The 21,212-nt window shown below is 46.1% G+C and overlaps 1 protein-coding gene across 1 annotated transcript in view; it reads right to left on the reverse strand.

Annotated features, from left to right (window-relative positions):
• PTK7 (protein tyrosine kinase 7 (inactive)) overlaps positions 1-21,212 on the reverse strand; it is a 373,613-nt gene that overhangs the window by 316,049 nt on the left and 36,352 nt on the right. Inside the window, 1 exon segment of the mRNA XM_033937683.1 lies at positions 2,829-3,019. Coding sequence (XP_033793574.1) covers positions 2,829-3,019 — 191 coding nt within the window.

The following is a 21,212-nucleotide window of genomic DNA, read 5'->3' on the forward strand; positions in this document are numbered from 1 at the left end:
TCTGCAGCTCTCCTTTACTTCCCAGCGCAGCGATTCATGAAGGCAGCCTCGGGACTTTTGCTGAGTCGCAGCTGCCTCTCATGATGCAACTTCCTCTTTCCTCAGAGGCGGCGCGACCCAACAAAGGACCCGAGGCTGCCTTCCTGAATCGCTGCGCTGGGAAGTAAGAAGAGCTGCTGGGAGGGGAGAAAGCCACTATTGGAGTCTGGGAAGCTGTTGGGCAAGGGGAAACAGGGACAGCTGCTACTGGAGAGGGAGAAGGAAAGATGCCGCTAGGAGGGGAGGAAGGAAAGGAATCTGGGAAGCTGCTGGGCAAGGAAAAAAAGGGATAGCTGCTACTGGAGAGGGAGAAGGAGAAATGCTGCTGGGAGGGGAGGAGAGAAAGGAATCTGGGAAGCTGCTGGGCAAGGAAAAAAGGGATAGCTGCTACTGGAGAGGGAGAAGGAGAGATGCTGCTGGGAGGGGAGGAAGGGAAGAGTTACTGCTGGACAGGAGGAGGAGGCAAGGGGGAAGGGAAAAAGGAAGGAAACAGCTGGCAGGGAGATTAGAGTAGGGGAAGGGGAGAGACAGGCATGAGAAAGTAGAGAGATTGATGATGGGAAGGGGTCAGCAGAGAGGGACAACGATGCTAGATCTGGTGTAGGAGAGATAAAAATGAAGAGAGCAGTGAAGCTGGAATGAATCATGTAAAAAGGAGAGAGGGGGCACAGGCTGGATGGAAAGGGGAGAGCGGCATAGAAAGAAGACAGATACCATATGGAAGGGGGAGAGGGCAGACAGTGGATGGAAGGGGCAGATGCTGGATTGAAGAGAGAGAGAGGGCAGATGCTGGAGGGAAGAGAGTGAAAAGAAGATGAAAGCAGAAACCAGAGACAACAAAAGGTAGAAAAAAATAATTTTATTTCTATTTTGTGATTAGAATATATTAGATTTGAAATATATATATCCTGCTAGAGCTGGTGTTAGACATAACTGGGGACTGCAAAGCCCAGGCAGTGCTTCTTTAGCTTCCAGCTGGTTTAGGTTGCTCTCTGACTGGGGGCAGTTGCCCTAGTTGCATTCCCCTAACACTATTCCTGTCATGTGTGACTGCAGTATTCTGTTAGCACAATATTTCTTTGTAGCATTCTGTAATAATTTGGCTTGTTCAGTTTTCTTGATAGTAGAGGGGATATATGTGAAGGGGAGGGGAGACAGGGGGTTTTGTTGATCCTTGCTCTGTATTATTTGTATTTATAAAATGACAATTGTACAGAATATAGTTTCTTTTTATACTTTAATAAAATACATTCAATATAAAATCATAACTGAGGCTTGTACGGATGGGATCAGATGATTTGTGGGGACCGAGCTCGCAGAGATGGGGCGGAAATGGGGTTTTAAAATTTTAGTCCTAATTGTTTGCCGGTCCACAAAATAATTATTTTATTTCTGCCGGTCCACGGGTGTAAAAAGGTTGAAAAACACTGGTTTAGAAACTGTAGGAAGTAACCTTCCTGTACAATTTGGAGGACCCGAGAGTCAGTGGTAATTAGAGTCCAGCACTGATGAAAGGATTGAAGTTGACCTCTAATAGGGAAAGGAGGAGGGATCAATGGAGTTGTGGTGGCTATGCTCTCTAGAAGCACGTCAAAAAGGCTGGGTCAGTTTTTGAGACTGCTGAAGCTGAGGCTTTTGAGAACTTTGTCGTCTTTGCTTCTTCAGTGGAGGCTTAGATGCAGAAGAAGCAGCAGCAGCAGCAGTATAACATCTCTTGTATGGTTGGTAAGTTTGTCTGGAATAAGACTTGAATGGTTAAGTCTTAGATGACTTAGCAGAGGCTAAGGTTGACATGCTCTGCTCATGTGTTGTTAGCTTTTGAGTGGCCTCCTCTATTTTCTCTCCAAACCATTCCACCCCCAAACAGGAAATATTGGCTAAATGGTCTTGAATGTTGACATCAAGGTTAGAGACTTGGAGCCAGGCCAGCCATCTCATAGCAATGGGCATGACTGAGGGTCAAGATGTCACATCAAAAATGTCCAATACAGAACGAGCCATGAATTTGTGCGTTTGAAACAAATTGTGTGTTACCTCCTGAAATTGTTTTAGACGGTCTAATGGGATAAATTGTTCAAATTCTGAAAGAGATTTAATGAGTTGTTTTAAGTAGACAGACATAAGAAAAGTATAATTCAGTGTTCTACTAGTGAGCATGGAATTCTGAAAAGATGCCGCTCAAACTTATCAAGAGTGCAGCTTTCCCTCTCTGGAAGCGCACTAGCATATACTCGAGTGCTAGAAGACTTCTTCAAGGTGGATTCCACTAATAGGGACTGGTGCTGTAACCAGTCAAAACCCAGGCAGGATTGAACTCTATAAAGAGTATCTATTCTCCTGGGAGCTGTTAGTAAAGTTAAAGGCATCTCCCAGTTTTTAAGCATTGTGTCCTTCATGAGATGACGAAAAGGCAGCTTAAGGAGGTTCACCAAAATCCAAGGCTTCCAGAAGTTCCGCCCTTGGTTCTGTATCTGTTTCCATGCAGACAGGGTCTTCCCTATTTGTCGTATATATTTGGTGAATGATAGACCTTCTGGAGGAGAACAACACCTAGGTTCAGGAAGTAATGGGTCAGAAGCTATGCCATACGACTCTGGAGCTGATTAAGTCTTCACATGCCAAAGATGGTCAATAAATACATTCCTTCCCCTCCCCTTTAGACTATAAACATCCCTGTCTCCTCCCTCCATATCAATTTTCCTGTCAATGACCCCTTTCTCATTCCACCCTTTGTAAACTTCACAATTTTATTTATCATGTGCCGACCCTTTTTTATTCTTCTTACCTACCTATGATGTTAAGTGTAAAGTTGTCATTACTGCACAAGAAGCCCATGGCATTGCGGGCACAGCAATAATATATGCCATTATCCTCAGGGCTCACGCTCTTCAGAGTTAATGTCCGTGCCTTATTGATAATGGAATAGTTGATATCATCATCTCGAATCTGTGAGCCGTCCCGGAACCACTGGCAGGTTGGACTATACAAGAGAGGGAGAAAAATCACAGAGGTACCGTAAATGATTGTGTTGGTACTGAAGACAGCTTTGCACAAAGATGCTGTTGCAGAAGAGAGAAACTGCCAACACAACAAATAGAGGGGAACATTTTATAGATTTAAGGGCCAATGTAGGAAGTCAGGCATTATAAGAATGCAGTGAGCTTCCGTGCACAGTTCTAATGCAGTAGTTCCCAGTCCAGCCAGGCAAGTTTTCAGGATAAAAATAATGAATATGCAAGAAAGAGATTTGCATGGAATGGAGATGACAGGCATGCATATTCATTATGGCTATCCTGAAAAGCTGCCTGGCTGGTGGTCCTCCAGGACAGGATTGGGAACTACTGATCTAATGGCACTGACAGAAAAAGCAGCACACCCCAAAGTGGTAATAGATCATGCTTGCCTTCAGCTTACAAAAGCCTACTTTCTTCAAAAGCATCAATTATCTGTCTCTCCCTAGCTTCTATTTACTGTTCTACACTGGCTCCTGGTGACATTTGTTGTTACTTCAGAAACTGTATTATAAATGTGTCCGTAGCTTTGCTTCTCTCTTCATTTCCATTATTTCTAACAAATTTTTCTGTCTTGCCAGAGGGTGAAGCAAATATTTTGACATATTTGTGTCTATTTTCTCCTTACTCTACATTTTTTTGGAACCAGCTTGGATCCTACCAAACTGAACCTGCAACCAAATTTTGTTGTTCAGTTTCAACCAAACAACCAAATCATACACTGAAAACCAAACTGTGCAGCATCTTCTCACTCCAAACAGGAGCAGCTCACCAACAAGGCATGTCACCCACCCACACGCTTACCTAGAAAACATTAGTGGTGCAATGGGGGCGGGGAGCAGCAGTCTTGAGTTATGGTAGCCAGGTTGAGATTAGAACCTGCATGGGTCAGATTGACTGCCTATCCATGCCGGCTGCAATCTCAACATGGCTGCTGTGATTTCTGACAACAGTCTCGTCAGATTACTGGTTGAAGTCCCGGCACCCATAACGACAACAGAGCCAGCAGGGCTGGGGCGAGTGCATTTCGCTTATGTCCACAAGGCACCACCAATTCTTTTAAGGTAAGCCCAGAGTGGAGGATCCAACCTCACAGGGGGCTTTGGACCTCAGACGGGAGTTTCTTGAAGGGCGGGGGAATGGAGGAGGAGCTGCTCCAGAGTTTTGATTTCAACTGAAAATATACTTATATTTTTGGCTGAAACTAAAAAAGGACCAAAATTAGGATTTCTGATTGGTTTCAGCACCAAGGAAAAATTATGTTCTTACCTGTTAATTTTCTTTCCTTTAGACGCAGCAGATGAATCCAGAGACCAATGGGATAGCACACATCTACCAGCAGGCGGAGATAGAGAAACTGATTAACAGGTGGTCCTATTGGCTGGCACACCTCCTGTATCTTCAGAATGGCTCCTTGCCCAAGCATCCGTAACCATCAATAGGCATAGCATGTAAAAAACGTCTTTCCCATAACAAATCTCAAAAGGCAATCATACAGAATACAACCATCAATAAGAACAAACTTCGAAAGTTGGAAAAGAAAAAAACGACAGACAATATCCAGAAAGGGTGGGGCTCTGGATTCATCTGCTGCGTCTAAAGGAAAGAAAATTAACAGGTAAGAACATAATTTTTCCTTCCTTAGCGACAGCAGCAGATAAATCCAGAGACCAATGGGATGTAGCAAAGCAATCCTCAATCTGGGTGGAAAGCAAACGCCAACTTCGCAACAACCAAGCACTAAATGCATCCACTGCATGCGCCCCCACATCCAACCGGTAATGCTGAGACAAAGCACTCTCGGAAGTAGCCGTGAGACAAAACTCCTCCAAGGAAAAAACCTCTGGACCGAGTCCAAGAAGTAACCATCGCTCTGGCGGAATGGTCATGAAGTTCTTTTGTCAACCGCTTCCCTGCCATCAAGCAAGCGTAAAAAATGTCCTCCTGGACCCATCGAGCGATGGAGGCTTTGGACGACGCCATACGTTTGAGGCGTCCCTTGAAGAGTACAAAAAGGTGATCTAAACAACTAAAAGTCATTAAAACCTAGCTCGCGGAGAACGCTACACACTTTAAAAAAAAATGCATTGAATAAAAGCACGTCTCCCCCATTTCTCCTCCCAGGAAGAAGGAAGGAAAAGTGAGAGTGTCATAAAAGAAAGGATGACACCTCCTTAGAAAGAAATTGTGGTACCGTCCGAATTGACACCCCAGATTTTGTAAATCAGAAATAGGAATCCCCGCTGAACAAGGCCTGCAACTCAGAAAACCGCTGAGCTGAAGCCATGGCCACAAGAAACCCCGTGTTCAACGGCACAGCCTTTTAGAGTCTCAAAAGACAAGGATGAAATGAAGCCTTCGGTAAACTGCGAAAAAGTACCTTAAGACTATACTCAGGACAGGGCTTTCTAAGAGGTGTACGAATATACCGTACTCCGTTTAGGAACTGAACTATATGAAGCTGAGAAGTAAGCAAAGAGCAAGACACCTAGCCCTTGTAACAAGCTAAGAATGGGACTTGAAGCTGAAGGGAATGGAACGCTAAGCCCTTGGCAATACACTTGTGCCAAAAAAGAACTCTGGAAGGGTGCAAATGATGAGAAGTACCCAAGAAAGGAAAAACCTTCAAAAGGAAGAAGCCACAGGTGAAGATGTCTGTATCGCCTGGATAAGAGAAGAAACAACCTGCTTCACATAACCCTTACACGTCAGCCATGACTTTTCAAAAGCTAGGTCGTAATACCAAAATAGTACAAATATCCATGTTGATCAGACCCTAGGTGAGCAAATCCGGAGATACCAGGAAACTCAACAGTCCGGCTGACTCATCAGATCCGCATAGCAAAGATGGCGCAGCCAATCCAGAGATTCTACAAATACTGTGCCCTGAAAGCGAGCTTGAGATGGCAAATCCAAGCCATCATCAGCCAGGGGAAAACACTGAAAAAAGAGAAACCAGAAGCAAGAAAGAAGCCACGCTGCTACCCCCCTCTGTCTCCTTCTCCCTGTGCCTGCTGAAGAAGCTAGGAAGCTTAGAATTTCGAGACGAGGCCATGAGGTCTAGTTCCAGGAGATCTCAAATCCATACAAAGAGCTGGAAAGCCTGAGCCAAAATTCTCAATATCCAGGAGATTTCACTATTACTAACATTTAAACTTTCTAGAGCGTACACAGCGCTGTACACTGTAACATACAATGAATGGGCCATGCTCAGATTTCGCAGAGAGAAAGTCTATCCAAACTTTCTTCCTCACCTGTAAAATGATCTGCCAACAGAAGAGGAAGATGAGGGTCTACCCACTGAAGTAGAACCACAACTTTACCCGCCAACTGAGTAGTGGTGTGGCACAGTGGTTAACCACAACTTTACCCGCCAACTGAGTAGTGGTGTGGCACAGTGGTTAAAGCTACAGCCTCAGCACCCTGGGGTTGTGGGTTCAAACCCACGCTGCTCCTTGTGACCCTGGGCAAGTCACTTAATCCCCCCATTGCCCCAGGTACATTAGGTAGATTGTGAGCCCGCCGGGACAGACAGGGAAAAATGCTTGAGTACCTGAATAAATTCATGTAAACCGTTCTGAACTCCCCTGGGAGAACAGTATAGAAAAAAATAAAATAATAAATATAATAATACATCACCTACTGCCCAGGCTGTAGAGAAATACCCCCATCATAACACTGACTGAAAAGACCTTCAGCGTCATTCCGGAAGAATGGTCTGAAGTTCCAGAAACGGTAGCCTGACCATGCTCCAGAGCAGAAGAATGAACAAGTACTGAGTTGGAGGAAGCAAGGGAGCCAGCAGCTGGGGAAGCAGGCGAAGCAGACGGGAGGAGGAAGGAGGTGGTAGCAGGAGGTAAAGAGTCGGAGGAAGCAGGGGTTAGTAGCAGCAAGGAGCGGGTAGCGGCAAGAGTTAGCTCCGCCCACCTGCACCGTGTCACCACTGATGTCGGAGCCCAGACTCCCCCTTAAAAGGGAGGGAGCCAATGGCGCGCAGCGAAGGCGAGCGGCAAACGTGCTCGCCTTAGCGAGAGCGCCTTTGTGAAGAGCCGGACCACTACGCCCGAGAACACACACAAGGAGAGTCAGCACAGTAAGGTAATAGCAGGCACAAAGGAGATTTAAAAAAAAAAAAACCCACGCACCTACAGATAAGTGAAGCTAAGGGTCAGAAGGCGCTGAAGACAAGGAACAGGTAGGTCAGAGGGGACTATATCCACACAAGAGCAAGGAGAATAAGCAAGCGTAGAGGGAGCAGAAGAAAAACAGCGGGAACAGAAGACGGGAAAAGGGTAGGCCCAGGAGGCAGGCCCAGGAGGTAACATACATGCACCTCAGCATATAGGGCAGCGGCAGAGAAAGCACACACAAGCAAAAAGAGAGCACACACAAGCAGAGAGAACTCACACAAGCAGAATGGTAATGGCAGAGGGTTAAGAAAAGGCAAACTCAAGCAAAAGATTCTGGCACGTACAGAGGGCTAGGAAGGGAAGGGCAACGCGCACGCACAAGCGGAAGGAAGCATAAGACGAAGAAGATTAGGAAGAACCAGGAACAGGAGCGAGCGCACAAGCAAGAGGAACTTCTAGAAGGCCGACAAGAATGGAAGCTGTAGGAGCCCAGAGGTTGAGCTTCCCAATGTACTGCACGGACTGCCACATGAACGACTACCTCCCCTCGGGGAGGCAGTTGTATGTGTGTGCACGATGTCAGGAACTGAAGAGCTTGAAGAGTGAAGTCAGTCATCTGAAGCACAGGATCCGGGAACTGGAGGGACTCTACATCTCAGAAGACCCCTTCCAGACAGACGATTACCCTATGAGAGAGAGGCACATCGAGGAACATGTCAGGGAACTTGAGAAGTTAATCGAAGACGCCTACAGGAGAGTGGAAGAGCATCGAGGAGATGAGAAGGTCTTCGAGGACGACTACAAGAGGGTGGAAGAGCAGAAACACGAGCAGCACAGGAACAAGGAGGCTGCACAGAACGGAGGCTACGAACCATCTGACACCAAGGCAGAAGGATCCCAAAGAGGAAACATGCAGGAGGAAGAGGCAAGATCCTACCAGCACCTTATAGGAGAAGAAACAAGAACCACCAAGGACACTGATCTGCGACCACAGTGGAGACTGAAAAAAGGGAAATCTGCAATCCTGGTGGGAAACTCGATCCTAAGACAGGTGGACAGTCACATAGCAGGAGGGAGAGAGGATCAGCTGGTGACCTGCCTCCCAGGAGCAAGAACCAAGGATATCATCGATAGAATAGAAAGGATCCTGGAGGGAGCAGAGACGGAAGAGACGGCAGTGTTAGTCCACGTTGGGACAAATGATTTCGCCAGGAGAGACTACAGCAGGAAGGCACTCACTGAACAGTTCAAGACCTTGGGAAGGAAGCTGAAGATGAGGACCCAGAGGATAGCGTTCTCGGAGATCCTACCAGTACCGAGGGCAGATGTGAAGAGGCAGACGGAACTACAATCAATAAATGCGTGGATGAGGAGATGGTGTGAAGAAGAGGGATTTCACTTCGTGAGGAACTGGACAACGTTCTGGGGAAAGAGCAAGCTCTTCAGGAGAGATGGACTACACCTGAGCACGGCGGGAACTAGACTTCTAGCAAATAACGTCAAGAGAGGAATAGAGCAAGCTTTAAACTAAGAGGAAGGGGAAAGCCGACAGTCGACCAGGTGTTGATGATTCGGAAGCCAGTATCCCGAAAGGACACTGAGTGGGGAGAGTGCTGGGATGACACCAAAAACAAAAAAAACAACAAAAAACAACAAACAGGCGAAGAATAACCAACGGAGCCAAATGAATCACGAAGGGGATAGGAGGAGTCTACTACAAATGGAAGGCAAAAGGGAACAAGAGGAAGGGAAAAAACACAATAAGGAAACATACCACGTACCACAAGGGAAAGACAAGAGAGACAATAAACAGGAGTCTGCAGAAGGGAACGGTAAGAATAATGAATCACATGGGAAAATAACAAGAAAACAAAAATACAGAGACTTACATTGTATGTACTCTAATGCAAGAAGCCAGAAGAACAAAATGGGGGAACTAGAAATCATGGGCAAAGATGAGAACCTAGACATCATAGTAATCAAGGAAACATGGTGGAACGAGGAAAACAAATGGGACACAGTACTGCCAGGGTACAAGCTATACTGGAGAGACAGGACACATCAAAGAGGAGGAGGAATAGCACTGTACGTAAGGGATACCATTCAATCGACCAGAGTGGACGCAGCACGACAAATGACCAACTGGAATCAATATGGATTAAAATACCAGGAAGAAAGGGAACCGAGATAAAGATGGGCCTGTACTACCGCCCACCTGGGCAAACAGAAGCAAAGGATGAAGAACTGAGAGCCGAGTTGAGGCGAGAATGTAAAAATGCAATCACCATAGTTATGGGAGATTTTAACTATCCTGGGATAGACTGGAGCCATGGAGTTTCAAAATGCTCAAAGGAATCAGAGTTCCTGGAGGCAGTACGGGACTGCTACTTGGAACAGCTTGTCAAGGAGCCAAAGAGAGGGACAGCTACTCTGGATTTAATCCTCAACGGACTGAGAGGACCTGCCCACGAAGTGGAAGTAGTGGGACCATTAGGAAACAGTGATCACAACATGATCCAATTCAAAGTGGAAATAGGTAGGCCAAAGGGGAGGAGAACCATTGCAACAACGCTCAACTTCAGGAAAGGGAACTATGATGCCATGAGACAAATGGTAAAGAGAAAAACTCAGGAACAGCCCCAGAAAGGCACAGACGGTGGAGCAAGCCTGGACCCTATTAAAGGACACGGTAAACGAAGCGCAAAACCTGTATATACCCAGGTTTAGAAAGGGGTGCAGAAAGAATCAAGCGAGAGACCCAGCATGGTTAATCAATGAAAAGAAGGTGATAGGAGACAAGAAAAAATTCTTCAAGTCACGGAAAAAGGATAAAACCGAGGAAAATTGGAAAGAGCACAGGAAGCATCAAAAAGAATGTCACCGTGTGGTCAGAACAGCAAAAAAAAAAAAAAAGAGTATGAAGAGAGACTTGCCAAAGAGGCACGGAATTTTAAACCATTCTTCCGATATGTGAAAGGAAAACAACCGGCGAGGGAGGAGGTGGGATCCCCTGGATGAGGGAGACAGGAAGGGAGTGGTAAAGGAGGAAAAGGAGGTGGCGGACAGATTAAACACGTTCTTCTCGTCGGTATTCACAAAAGAGGACACATCCAACGTGCCAGAACTCAAAAATTTCTTCAAGGGGGATCAAGAGGACAAATTATTGTGCATGGAGGTAAGCCTCGAGGACGTACTCAAACAGATAGATAAGACTAAAAACGGACAAATCTCCGGGCCCAGAGGGGATCCACCCGAGAATACTAAAAGAGCTTAGAGACAAAATAGCGGAGTTGCAACCTATCCTTGAAAATAGGGGTAATCCCAGAGGACTGGAGGATAGCGAATGTTACACCCATCTTCAAGAAAGGATCCAGAGGCGACCCAGGGAATTATAGACCGGTCAGCTTAACCTCAGTTCCGGGAAAGATGGCCGAATCGATAGCGAATGTTACACCCATCTTCAAGAAAGGATCCAGAGGCGACCCAGGGAATTATAGACCGGTCAGCTTAACCTCAGTTCTGGGGAAGATGGCCGAATCATTAATCAAGGACAGAATCAATGAGCATATAGAAAAAAATAAGCTGATGAGAACAAGCCAGCATGGTTTTTGTAATGGTAGATCATGCCAAACGAACCTACTGTACTTCTTTGAGGGGATAAGCGAGCAATTGGACAAAGGTGACCCCATAGACGTAGTGTACCTGGACTTCCAGAAAGCCTTCGACAAGGTGCCTCACGAGCGCCTACTAAGAAAACTGTGGAACCACGGTATGTAAGGGGACATACACAGATGGATCAGAAACTGGCTGGCGAACAGGAAACAGAGAGTAGGAGTGAAGGGTCACTATTCTGACTAGAAGGGGGGTCACGAGTGGTGTCCCGCAGGGATCAGTGCTGGGACCGCTGCTGTTCAATATATTTATTAATGACCTGGAAACAGGGACGAAGTGCGAAATTATAAAATTTGCGGACGACACAAAACTCTCCGGTAAGGTTAGAACTGTTGAGGAATGTAGAGAACTTCAAAGGGACCTGAACAAACTGAGTGGGCAAATAAATGGCAGATAAGCTTCAATGTGGAGAAATGTAAGTCATGCACATGGGGAAAGGAAACCCGATGTATAATTACACAATGGGGGGGATATTATTGGGGGAAGGCAACCTAGAAAGGGACTTGGGGGTTATGGTGGATAGAACAATGAAACTGGTGGCACAATGCACCGCGGCATCGAAAAAGGCGAACAGAATGTTGGGCATTATCAAGAAAGGTATTGCTACCACTGTATAGGGCGATGGTGCAACCACATCTGGTGTACTGCGTTCAATACTGGTCGCCGTACCTTAAGAAGGATATGGCGATACTGGAGAGGGTCCAGAGAAGAGCAACAAAAATGATAAGGGGTATGGAGAACCTTTCGTATGCTGAGAGATTGGAGAAGCTGGGGCTCTTTTCCCTGGAAAAGCAGAGACTTAGAGGGGATATGATAGAAACTTACAAGCTCATGAAGGGTATAGAGAAGGTAGAGAGGGACAGATTCTTCAGTCTGGCGGGGGCAACAAAAACTAGAGGGAATTTAAAAAAATTGAAGGGAGACAGATTCAAAACGAATACCAGGAAGTTCTTCTTCACTCAGAGGGTGGTGGACACCTCGAATGCGCTTCCAGAGGATGTGGTAGAGCAGAGTACGATTTTGGGTTTCAAAATGGGACTGGACAAGTTCCTGAAGGAAAAGGGGATTGAAGGGTACAATTGAGGGGTACTATACAGTACAAATGCTTTCTAGTAATAGATCACTTACAGGTCATTGACCTGGGGGGCCACCGCGGGAGCGGACTGCTGGGCATGATGGACCTATGGTCTGACTCAGCAGAGGCGATGCTAATGTTCTAATGTTTATGATCTTATGCCTCTTAAGATCAGACTCCTGCAGCTGAGGATGGAAGGCACTGAGCCCCCCAACCCGACAGCCCGGGATGTTTGGTGACCATGAGCTAGTCCAGCAAAGGCCGAGGCATGCCTTTGAAAACAGAAATCTTGCTGAGCCACCAAATCATACAGAGCGATGCTTGAGGAGCCTACCAAATAATTGGAGCCCTGAGATACCGGGAACCACCGGAACAAAAGCGACCACTGTAGTGTTATAATGGGAAAGCAAGCCAAAGTTCCCAGTGGAGTCAGCAACATGGATCCTAGAACCTGTACAGAATCCCATACTCTGGATCATGGTGACAAAAGAAGAATGCAAACCTGAGACTGTGACCCATCGCCCTAGTCTCTGGGAAGAAACACATTTTTCTCCCATATGAATAAAAACATCTCCCCGATATATCTAAAAATAGTACAGGAGAAAAGAGCGCTATGCAAATTCGAAGATTCACGTCCAAAGAACTGAGGAAAAGAAACCACCCTTTTCGTGTCAGTCAAATGGCCCGACTGGAAGACGTCCGAATCAAGCAGTCAGTCAAGAAGAAAGTAGGTGAATCGCCTGGTAGTGCCGAAACAATACCACTGCCCACATTTTCTAAAATGTTCGTGAAGCCTTGGGTAGGCGAAAGCGCTGCTCCAAGAGAGGCAAGCAAACCTAGTGCTGATTCGGAGTCCATAGTGAAAATGTAAATATTCTCCCAGTTTTTCTGCAGAAATGTGTAACACTGAGAAACTAATTCAGCAGAATGGGACCATGCAGTAAGTGCAACAACGTCCCTTAGTTCCTGAAGAACTACAAGAACTGCCCTGAGGACCAGTAACACTTAAACTAACTAAACCTTAGATTTGTATACCGCATCATCTCAACATTTGCAGAGTTCGACATGGTTAACAAGAATTAGGGTAGAAAGGAACTCCAGTGGAGGGAAAGATGAAGAGGAAATTTAGAGGACTAGAGTAAACAGAGAGGGAGGAAGAGTTACATTTTTGAGAATAACCAGGTTTTCAGATGTTTACGGAAGAGTTGGAGGGAGCTCAGATTCCTAAGTGGGGAGGTAAGGTTGTTCCAGAGCTCAGTGATTCTAAAAGGGAGGGAGGAACCTAGTTTTCCTACAAGGGAGATGCATCAACTTTCCGAGATAGGAATTGATTCCACTGTTCTTAATTGGTTCTCTAACTTCCTTCGCTCTCGCTCCTACACTGTCAACTCTAATGGAACCATGTCCACTCCTTGGTCTCCTTCTTGCGGTGTCCCTCAGGGATCACCCCTATCCCCTATCCTTTTTAATATCTATATGTCCTCATTGAAGCTCTTCCAGCTTTCCCCCCTTGAAACTATCTACACATACGCCGACGATATCCTTGTCCTTCTTGAAACAGACCAGAACCTCACCAACCTCCACGATAACATAACATCCTGCATAATGAGACTCTACTCCTGGTCCCTCTCGGTACAGATGAAACTAAATGAATCAAAAACAAAATTACTCTGGCTCAGCCCAAAGTTAGAACACCTGCCCACCCTCTTCGCACTACCCTCAGGCGCTGCCTTACACCTTGAGTTCTCAAGCAAGGTCCTTGGTATCATTATCGATTCCTCTCTCTCTCTCTCAACGACCACCTCAACTCCTTGACAAAATCATGCTTTTTCAGTCTCCACATGCTAAGGAAAGCAAGACCTTGCTTCCGCCAAAAACACTTCGCCGTCCTTGTTCAATCCATCATCCTCTCCAAACTTGACTATTGTAATGCCATTTACCTATGCTTAACAAAAAAAAAAGCCTCCAAAGACTCCAGCTTATTCAGAACACGGCAGCCAAGCTGATCTTTGCAAAACGTAAATCTGACCACGTCTCCCCACTCCTGGCCAATCTTCACTGGCTCCCAGTGATTTCCAGAATCCAATTCAAATGCTCTTGCCTGGCTTTTAAGATTATTCACGGCATCCTTCCTTCCCTAATCCCACTTTCCTTCAACTCCTCGTGCCCTGACTCCACTAAGACCGCCCATAAATTAAAACTATCCTTCCCCTCCCTACATGGTATTCTCCACGCAGGTAAACTGGGAAAATCACTTCTATTCAAAATCACAGGTCTCAGGAATGACCTTACTATCCCGCTGCGGATCCTGAGCTCCCTCCACTTATTCCGCAAGCAACTAAAAACCTGGTTCTTCTCTAACATGTAATTTCTTTTTTTCTTTTTTACCACTCGATCTACAAACTTATGTAAACCTTTTCCTACCCTTTCTCATTTTTAAGTTCTTGTAAACCGTGCCGAGCTCTACTTCCGTGGAGATGATGCGGTATATAAACTTAAGGTTTAGTTTAGTTTAGTTTAGTTTAGAGACGCCTTTTAGAGAGGGAAAGGAAAGTTTCAGGTTTTGGGTGGATCTGGTGGAATTGGGTGAGAGGAGTTCCAAGAAAGAGGAATAAAGGGGGGGAGGATGCCGTATAGGATCTTGAAAGTAAGGCAGGCACATTTGAAGTGGACTCTGGAGATTATCGGAAGCTAGTGGAACTTGGACAAAAGCGGTGAGACGTGGTTGAATTTGCTTTTTGCGAAAATAAGCTTAGCAGCGGCATTCTGAATCCGCTGGAGTCTTTGAAGGTTTTTCTTTGTTAGGCTTAGGTAGATAGAGTTGCAATAATCCAGTCTGGAAAGGATGGTGGATTGGACAAGGACGGCAAAGTGTTTTTAATGGAAACAGGTTCTCACTTTCCTCAGCATGTGAAGGCTGAAGAAACATTATTTTTATTAGGGAGTTGAGATGATCATTGAAGGAAAGTGTAGAGTCAATGATGACTCCCAGAATTTTACTTGAGTATTCAAGATGCAGAGTGGGGCCAGAGGACAGAGGTTTAGAGGTGGGCAGTTGGTCCAATTTTGAGCCAAGCCAGAAAAGTTTTGTTTTGGATTCGTTCAGTTTCATCTGCACAGTGTGGGCCCAGGATTGAAGGTTCGAAATACATGAGGATATGTTAGCAGAGAGGTTGGTGAGGTTCCGGTTGGTCTCAAGGAGGACAAAGATGTCATCTGAGTAAGTGTAAAGTGTTTCAAGGATAGGAGAGAGAGGTGAGCCTTGTGGGACTCCACAGATCGGGTTCCAGGGGGAGGAAGAAATGCCCTTCATGTTGATAGTGTAGGAGCGGGAGCGTAAGAAGTTCAAGAACCAATCAAGGACTGTGGAGTTAATGCTTATCTCAGTGAGTTGGTAAAGTAGGATATCATGATGGACAGCATCAAAAGCTGCAGAAAGGTCGAATTGAAGGACGGCGAACTTGTTGCGAGAATGGAGATGTTGAACTTTTGAGATTAAGGAGGTCAGAAGGGATTTGGTGCTGAAGTTGGAACGGAAGCCGTATTGGTAGGGTAGCAGAACGGTGAATTTTTCAAGGTAGGAAGATAGTTGAGTGGATATGATGGATTCTAGCATCTTGGTAAGGAGAGGAATGTTTGCTATTGGACGGTAGCTGGATGGTGTAGAGGGGTCTAGATCAGGTTTTTTCAGTAGTGGGGTTAAGGAGATATGGCCCATTTCTGGGGAGAATAGGCCTGAATGGAGGGCGGAGTTTATGAGAATTGTAAGAAATGAGATGGCCTGAGGGGAAGTGTTCTCGTAAAGGTAGGCGGGGAATGGATCTGAGGTACAATTGCAGAATTTCAGTTTGAGGCAGAGATTATGGACCAAGGATTCAGAGACAAGTTCAAAGGAAGACCAGGATCTGTCAGCTGGGATAGGTTAGGAGTCTGTAAGCATAGGGTTGGGGTCGATTGGAATCAGAGATTTGTAGGAGATTGCAGGAGGGAAGGAGCGCCTCAAGGGAAAGGGAAACACAAAACATAGAGACTCCAAGAACCTGAGGAGGATGCAAAGTTGCAAGCATCCTGAAAAATGTTCACAGCCCCCTGACCTGACATTATAGCACCTTCCCCCTCATGAGAAAGCCTGAAGAGTCATTGGAAGAAGTCAAGATCCCCTCAGAATGAAGTGCAGAAGGTCAGGGAACGGCAGAATGAGAACTGTAGGATCTGTAAAAAGAAAGAAACTCTCCTAGGAAAAGATCAAGATTAAACAATGTAAAGAGGAGTATACTGGAACCATGAAAACAGTACTAACTCCATGCAACGTGAGCGAAATACGTATGTCCTTTAAAGTGAATGAGCAATCAAGATGCTGCATCTACCACCCCGTGGAAAACAACAGCATCCTAACAAGTATCAGACAAAGCTCACATCGCTAATGAGAGCTTCAGGAATGAGGCTAACAGCCACATAACGCGTGCTCCTCCGCGGTTTTGATAGAATAGATAACTGGCTCCTGGTTAGAATGAGCCGAACAGCCCTTCCTGTCTGGTCGGTGGATCCGTCTAGCATGTGCCATGAGAAAATGGCGACAGGAGAAACCAGCGTGATAAGCATGGAAATCTGAAGTCCAGGCCCTCTCAGAAATAGAGAGAGAGAGTCCTGGCCACAGGAAGATGCGAAGTGTCATTATGCCCATAGAGACAGCCCGAACTTGGAAACTGTTAGTACTACCTTTAGGCATATATATCCTATGCCACTACTAGACACATGCAGCGCAGCACAGAGGCCCAAATAAGAAAGACAGTTACCAACAGACAAAGGTTCAATCTGCAGGGACCCCAAGAGAGACAATGAGATACCCATGTGAAATACAGGGCACTATCTTACTGCTGATTTCACTGTGCCGTGATTTGCTGTATGTCGACCCAGTCTGGAGACAAACCGAGACTGGGTGACCTAGCACAGGTCAGAGTCTCTCTGGTAATCCCCTTGAGTGCTAACCCTAGAGTCCGATTAAACAAGCAGCTTCCTTCAAGTGAATACAGCAAGAACACAAACATAGACATATAAATCTGCCCAAGCTTGTCCCAAAGCTGGAGAAACACACAACTTGTCTGAACCGGAAAGGAGAGAAGCTGCGGCATACCCTGACCAAAGTCAGCTGGAAATAAACTACCGGAAAGCTGCAGCTCTCCTGCCATCGCCGGAGACCCAAGCGCGTGCCTGATTCTCGCCAAAACATGGCCGTCGCATCAACACTCCTAGAAACATAGTCGGATTCAAGCCCCACAAAATTTATCCTGCCGCTGCCTACATAGAAAGAAAACCAGACTCGGGTAATAACTAGAAGAACAGTGCAGTGCTTTCCATAGCACCGGAAAAAACATGTCCCATCTCCTGCGCGCTGCTATAAACCGGCACCTGCACAATCAGCTGCACATGGCCGTGACAAACACCGACGAAAGAGAGCCTCAGAATAAACAGGACTACTACTGCTGCAATGAAACCCGAGAACAAGTGCGAGTATGAAATCGCACCGCTACTGCCGCGCTGTAACCAACAAGGAAACCAAGCGCGTGCATGCAAAGGGCGGGAAAGTCCCGACTCCCTCAACGGATTTCTAGTCATAAAACTTAGCCTCAATAAAATATTCTTAAACGTACGCTGACCGAACCCACAGTACTAAGACTCCCAAACAGAGCCTGAAGTTCAAACAACAGTAAAAAATGCATACATACTCACAAGCTTGTTGTTAGGGCCGGTTGACGCCCTATGTTTCTATGATTGAGGCCAGCAGCGTGCCTGATTTTAAGGCCAAATGGGATCGACACGTGGGCTCTATTCACTAGGCAAAGGTAGGGGAGGGTCATCAGGGTGGGCAGACTAGATGGGCCGTGGCCCTTATCTGCCGTCAATTTCTATGTCTATGTTTCTATGACGCCAGTAAGAGCTGGTTGTGCAGTACTAACAGGGCAGAATGTAGCAACTGTGGTCTCCCTTTTTTTTTTAAACAGAGAAGGGAAAGAAGAAAAACTGAGACCCAGTCAGACCCTATATTATTGGAGGGAGGGTGAGGGGGGGCCCAGGTGTAACCCCTAAAGCCGGCACCGTTCAGCCACTCACTGTCTCACTGAAGAGAAACTTCAACAGGAGAAAATAATTTTCCAGTCACAGCCAGAATTCAGGAGCTAGTTGAATGGCGACCATTTCCTGCTGGGAGATAGAGCATACTGAAGATACAGGAGGAGTGCCAGTCAATAGGACCACCTGTTAATCAGTTTCTCTATCTCCGCCTCCTGGTAGATGTGTGCTATCCCATTGGTCTCTGGATTCATCTGCTGCTGTTGCTAAGGAAAACTGAAATTTGGTTGGCCTCTAAACCAGCTGCCAACTGATAACCTGGACTGATACATTCTGACCAGCCTCAAAATTCACTACTTTAGAGCCCATTTTACAAAGCCATAGTAACACTTCTCCCATGGCTTTGGTGCATTTGCCATGGGAGAAAAGTTACCATGGCTTTGTAAAGGGAGCCGTTAATCTTCCCTTCTATTATGCTAAACAAAACAAATTGACCAAATATTTTCTCTCTACACTGCTGCCATTGACTCAGTCAATACATTCACTGCTATATCCTCCTGCACTCAATAATGAAATAATGTTGATCTTGGACATGGCCAGACTCTTCTAAATAGTAAATCGCATTGAACTCCTTTTGGGGCACATTAGCGATATATTCTCATCCATTCTTTGGTCATCAGCCAATTCAATTCTTGTAATGCCCTATATGCCAGCCTTAGGATCAGGGCCATTAAACTGATCACAGGGAAGAGGAAGTATGGCCATGATACACCACTGTTGAAGGCACATTGGCTGCCTATATCCCACTGCATAATTTTATTTATTTAAAAGATTTATAGCCACTGTATCCACTAGTGTTGCCCGATTCAGGAAAAAAAATTTTTGATTCAATTTTCCTGGCCAATTGGGTGTTTTTCTCAAACATCCTGGTGTGTTTATTTTATAGCCTCTTCTCCCCCTTTGCCTTCTCCTAACCACACTGGCGTGTGGTGTAAACAAAATACACAAACAAAAAAGACTTTTCCTCTCTCTGTTAAATCCTAGCTCACGTTTGCGGTCTAACACCAGCTCTGGCAGGATATACGTTTCAAATCTGATATATTGTAATCACAAAACAGAAAATAAAATTAGTTTTTCTACCTTTTGTTATCTGGTCATTAGTCAAATCTTGTTGGTCCCAGGCTCTGGTTGTCTTCTGATAACTTGCTTGCCAGGGCCTTGTTCTTTCTTCTTTCTCCATGCTAACCATCCATCTGTGTCCTCCCCTTCCATTTCCATTCCTTTCCCCTGGTCTGGCATCTGTCTCCTTCCCCCCCCCCCCCCATGCCCTGGCATCTCTCCCTCCATGGTCTAGTATCGCCTTTCCTTTCCCTCCCTCCCATGGTCTTGGCATCTCTCTATCCTCTCCTCTCCCTTCCTGGTCTTCCTTCTCCCTCCTTCCTTCTCTCTCCCCAATTGGATACAGCAGCAGCATTTCTCTTCACCCTTCCTCTCTCATTCTCCTCCTCCACTGCTCTTCCCTCTTCCACTCTCCTCCTCCACTGCTCTCCCATCAGTCCTGCTGCAGCTTTCCCTCTTCCATTTTAAGTCCAGCAGCACTCTCCTCTGTTCCCAATCCAGCAGCACCTCTCTCTCTCACCTCCCTCCACCACTCAGCTTCAACAGTACCTCTCCCTCCCCTCCTCTCTACTTCCGTTTCCCCCACCACCTAGCTGCAGCACCTCTCCTTTCCACCCCCAGGGCAAGCAGCAACTCTCCTCTCCAACTAGCAAGGCTCCTCTCCCTTCCCTTTCCCTCCCCTCTGATTGGAAGCAGTACCTTACCCACTCACCTCCCAGGTCTAGCAGCACCACTCCCTCCTCTCCTCGCCTCCTATCAGCACCCTTCCCTCTTGTCTCCTAGGTCCATCGGCACTACGCTCCTCTCCCAATTAACAGGCTCTCATAGGCTCTCACCGGCTTGTGGATTCCCCGGTCTGACTCGGCACAGCCTGACGTTCTGTGTTTGACTCCGGCTAAAAAAAGAAAAAAAAAACCCCGAAAAACCAGGCGATTTTTCAAACCCTCCCTTTAACACTAGCATGGATTAGCAGCTGCATCGCTCTTTCCTTCCATAGCTTTAGCAAGTCAATTCCCTTCTGCAGCCCCAGGGCCTCTGCTAGGCTGTCCCGCCTCCGAGGAAAAAGGAAGTTGCATCATCGGAGGTGGGACAGCCTAGCAGAGGCCTTGAGGCTGCAGAAGGGAATTGACTTGCTAAAGCTACGGAAGGAGAGAGCGGTGCAGCTGCTAATCCAGGCTAGTGTTACCGGGAGGGTTTGAAAAATTGCCTGGATTTCGGGGGGGGGGGGGGGAGGGGTTTCTTTTTTTAGACGGAGTCAAACACAGAACGTCAGGCTGTGTCGAATCAGGCTGGGAAATTTACAAGCCAGTGAGAGAGTTCTTTAAAAAAATGTTTTGAGTGGCGGCATCTGCGACAGCAGGATTCATGATCGCAATGACAGCTGGGCATGGGGAGGAGGGTTGGGTCCTGAATCGGAGAGGCCGATTTTTTTAAAATACACATCAATTCGAATCAAGTCACCCAAAGTGAATCGGTGAATTGATTTGAATCGGAAATCGGGCAGCTTCTGCGCAGGTTACATATAATAAAATTATTAACAATTATATTCCGCTTAAAGCTATTTGTATATATAGTATTGAAGGCACATAGAACTTTCCTAATGTTCAAGATATTACTTCTGATTTTGAAGATTCGTTACTCTGGATTACCTTCATTTCTCTCTACACTTCTGACACCATACTGCGCATCCCACATGCTTACATTGTCTCAACAAAAGGAGATCTTGTGCATCGGTCGTTCAAATCGTTTACAGGTTTTTCCTTCAGAGCTTGCACTGTACCAGTATTGCAGCACTGCAGATATTTGGGTGTCATACTTGATTCCACATTTTCATTTACGGAACAAGTAAAATCGGTTGTGTCAGGTGTCTCGACTACACATGCTGAGTAGATTAAGAGACTAACTTTAAGACCACTGTTGTAATGATGGTCAATCCAGTTTTTGACTATTGCAATGCCTTATGTTAGCACAATGTGCCCTCAAAGCTTTGCAACTTGCCCAAAATGCCACTGCACGGATTGTGGCGCATGTGTCTCAGTTTGAACACATTACTCCATTTTGCAAGAGTTACACTGGTTGCCCCTCAATGCACACATT

The sequence above is a fragment of the Geotrypetes seraphini genome, chromosome 3 (assembly GCF_902459505.1).
Source record: "Geotrypetes seraphini chromosome 3, aGeoSer1.1, whole genome shotgun sequence".
Taxonomy (NCBI): domain Eukaryota; kingdom Metazoa; phylum Chordata; class Amphibia; order Gymnophiona; family Dermophiidae; genus Geotrypetes; species Geotrypetes seraphini.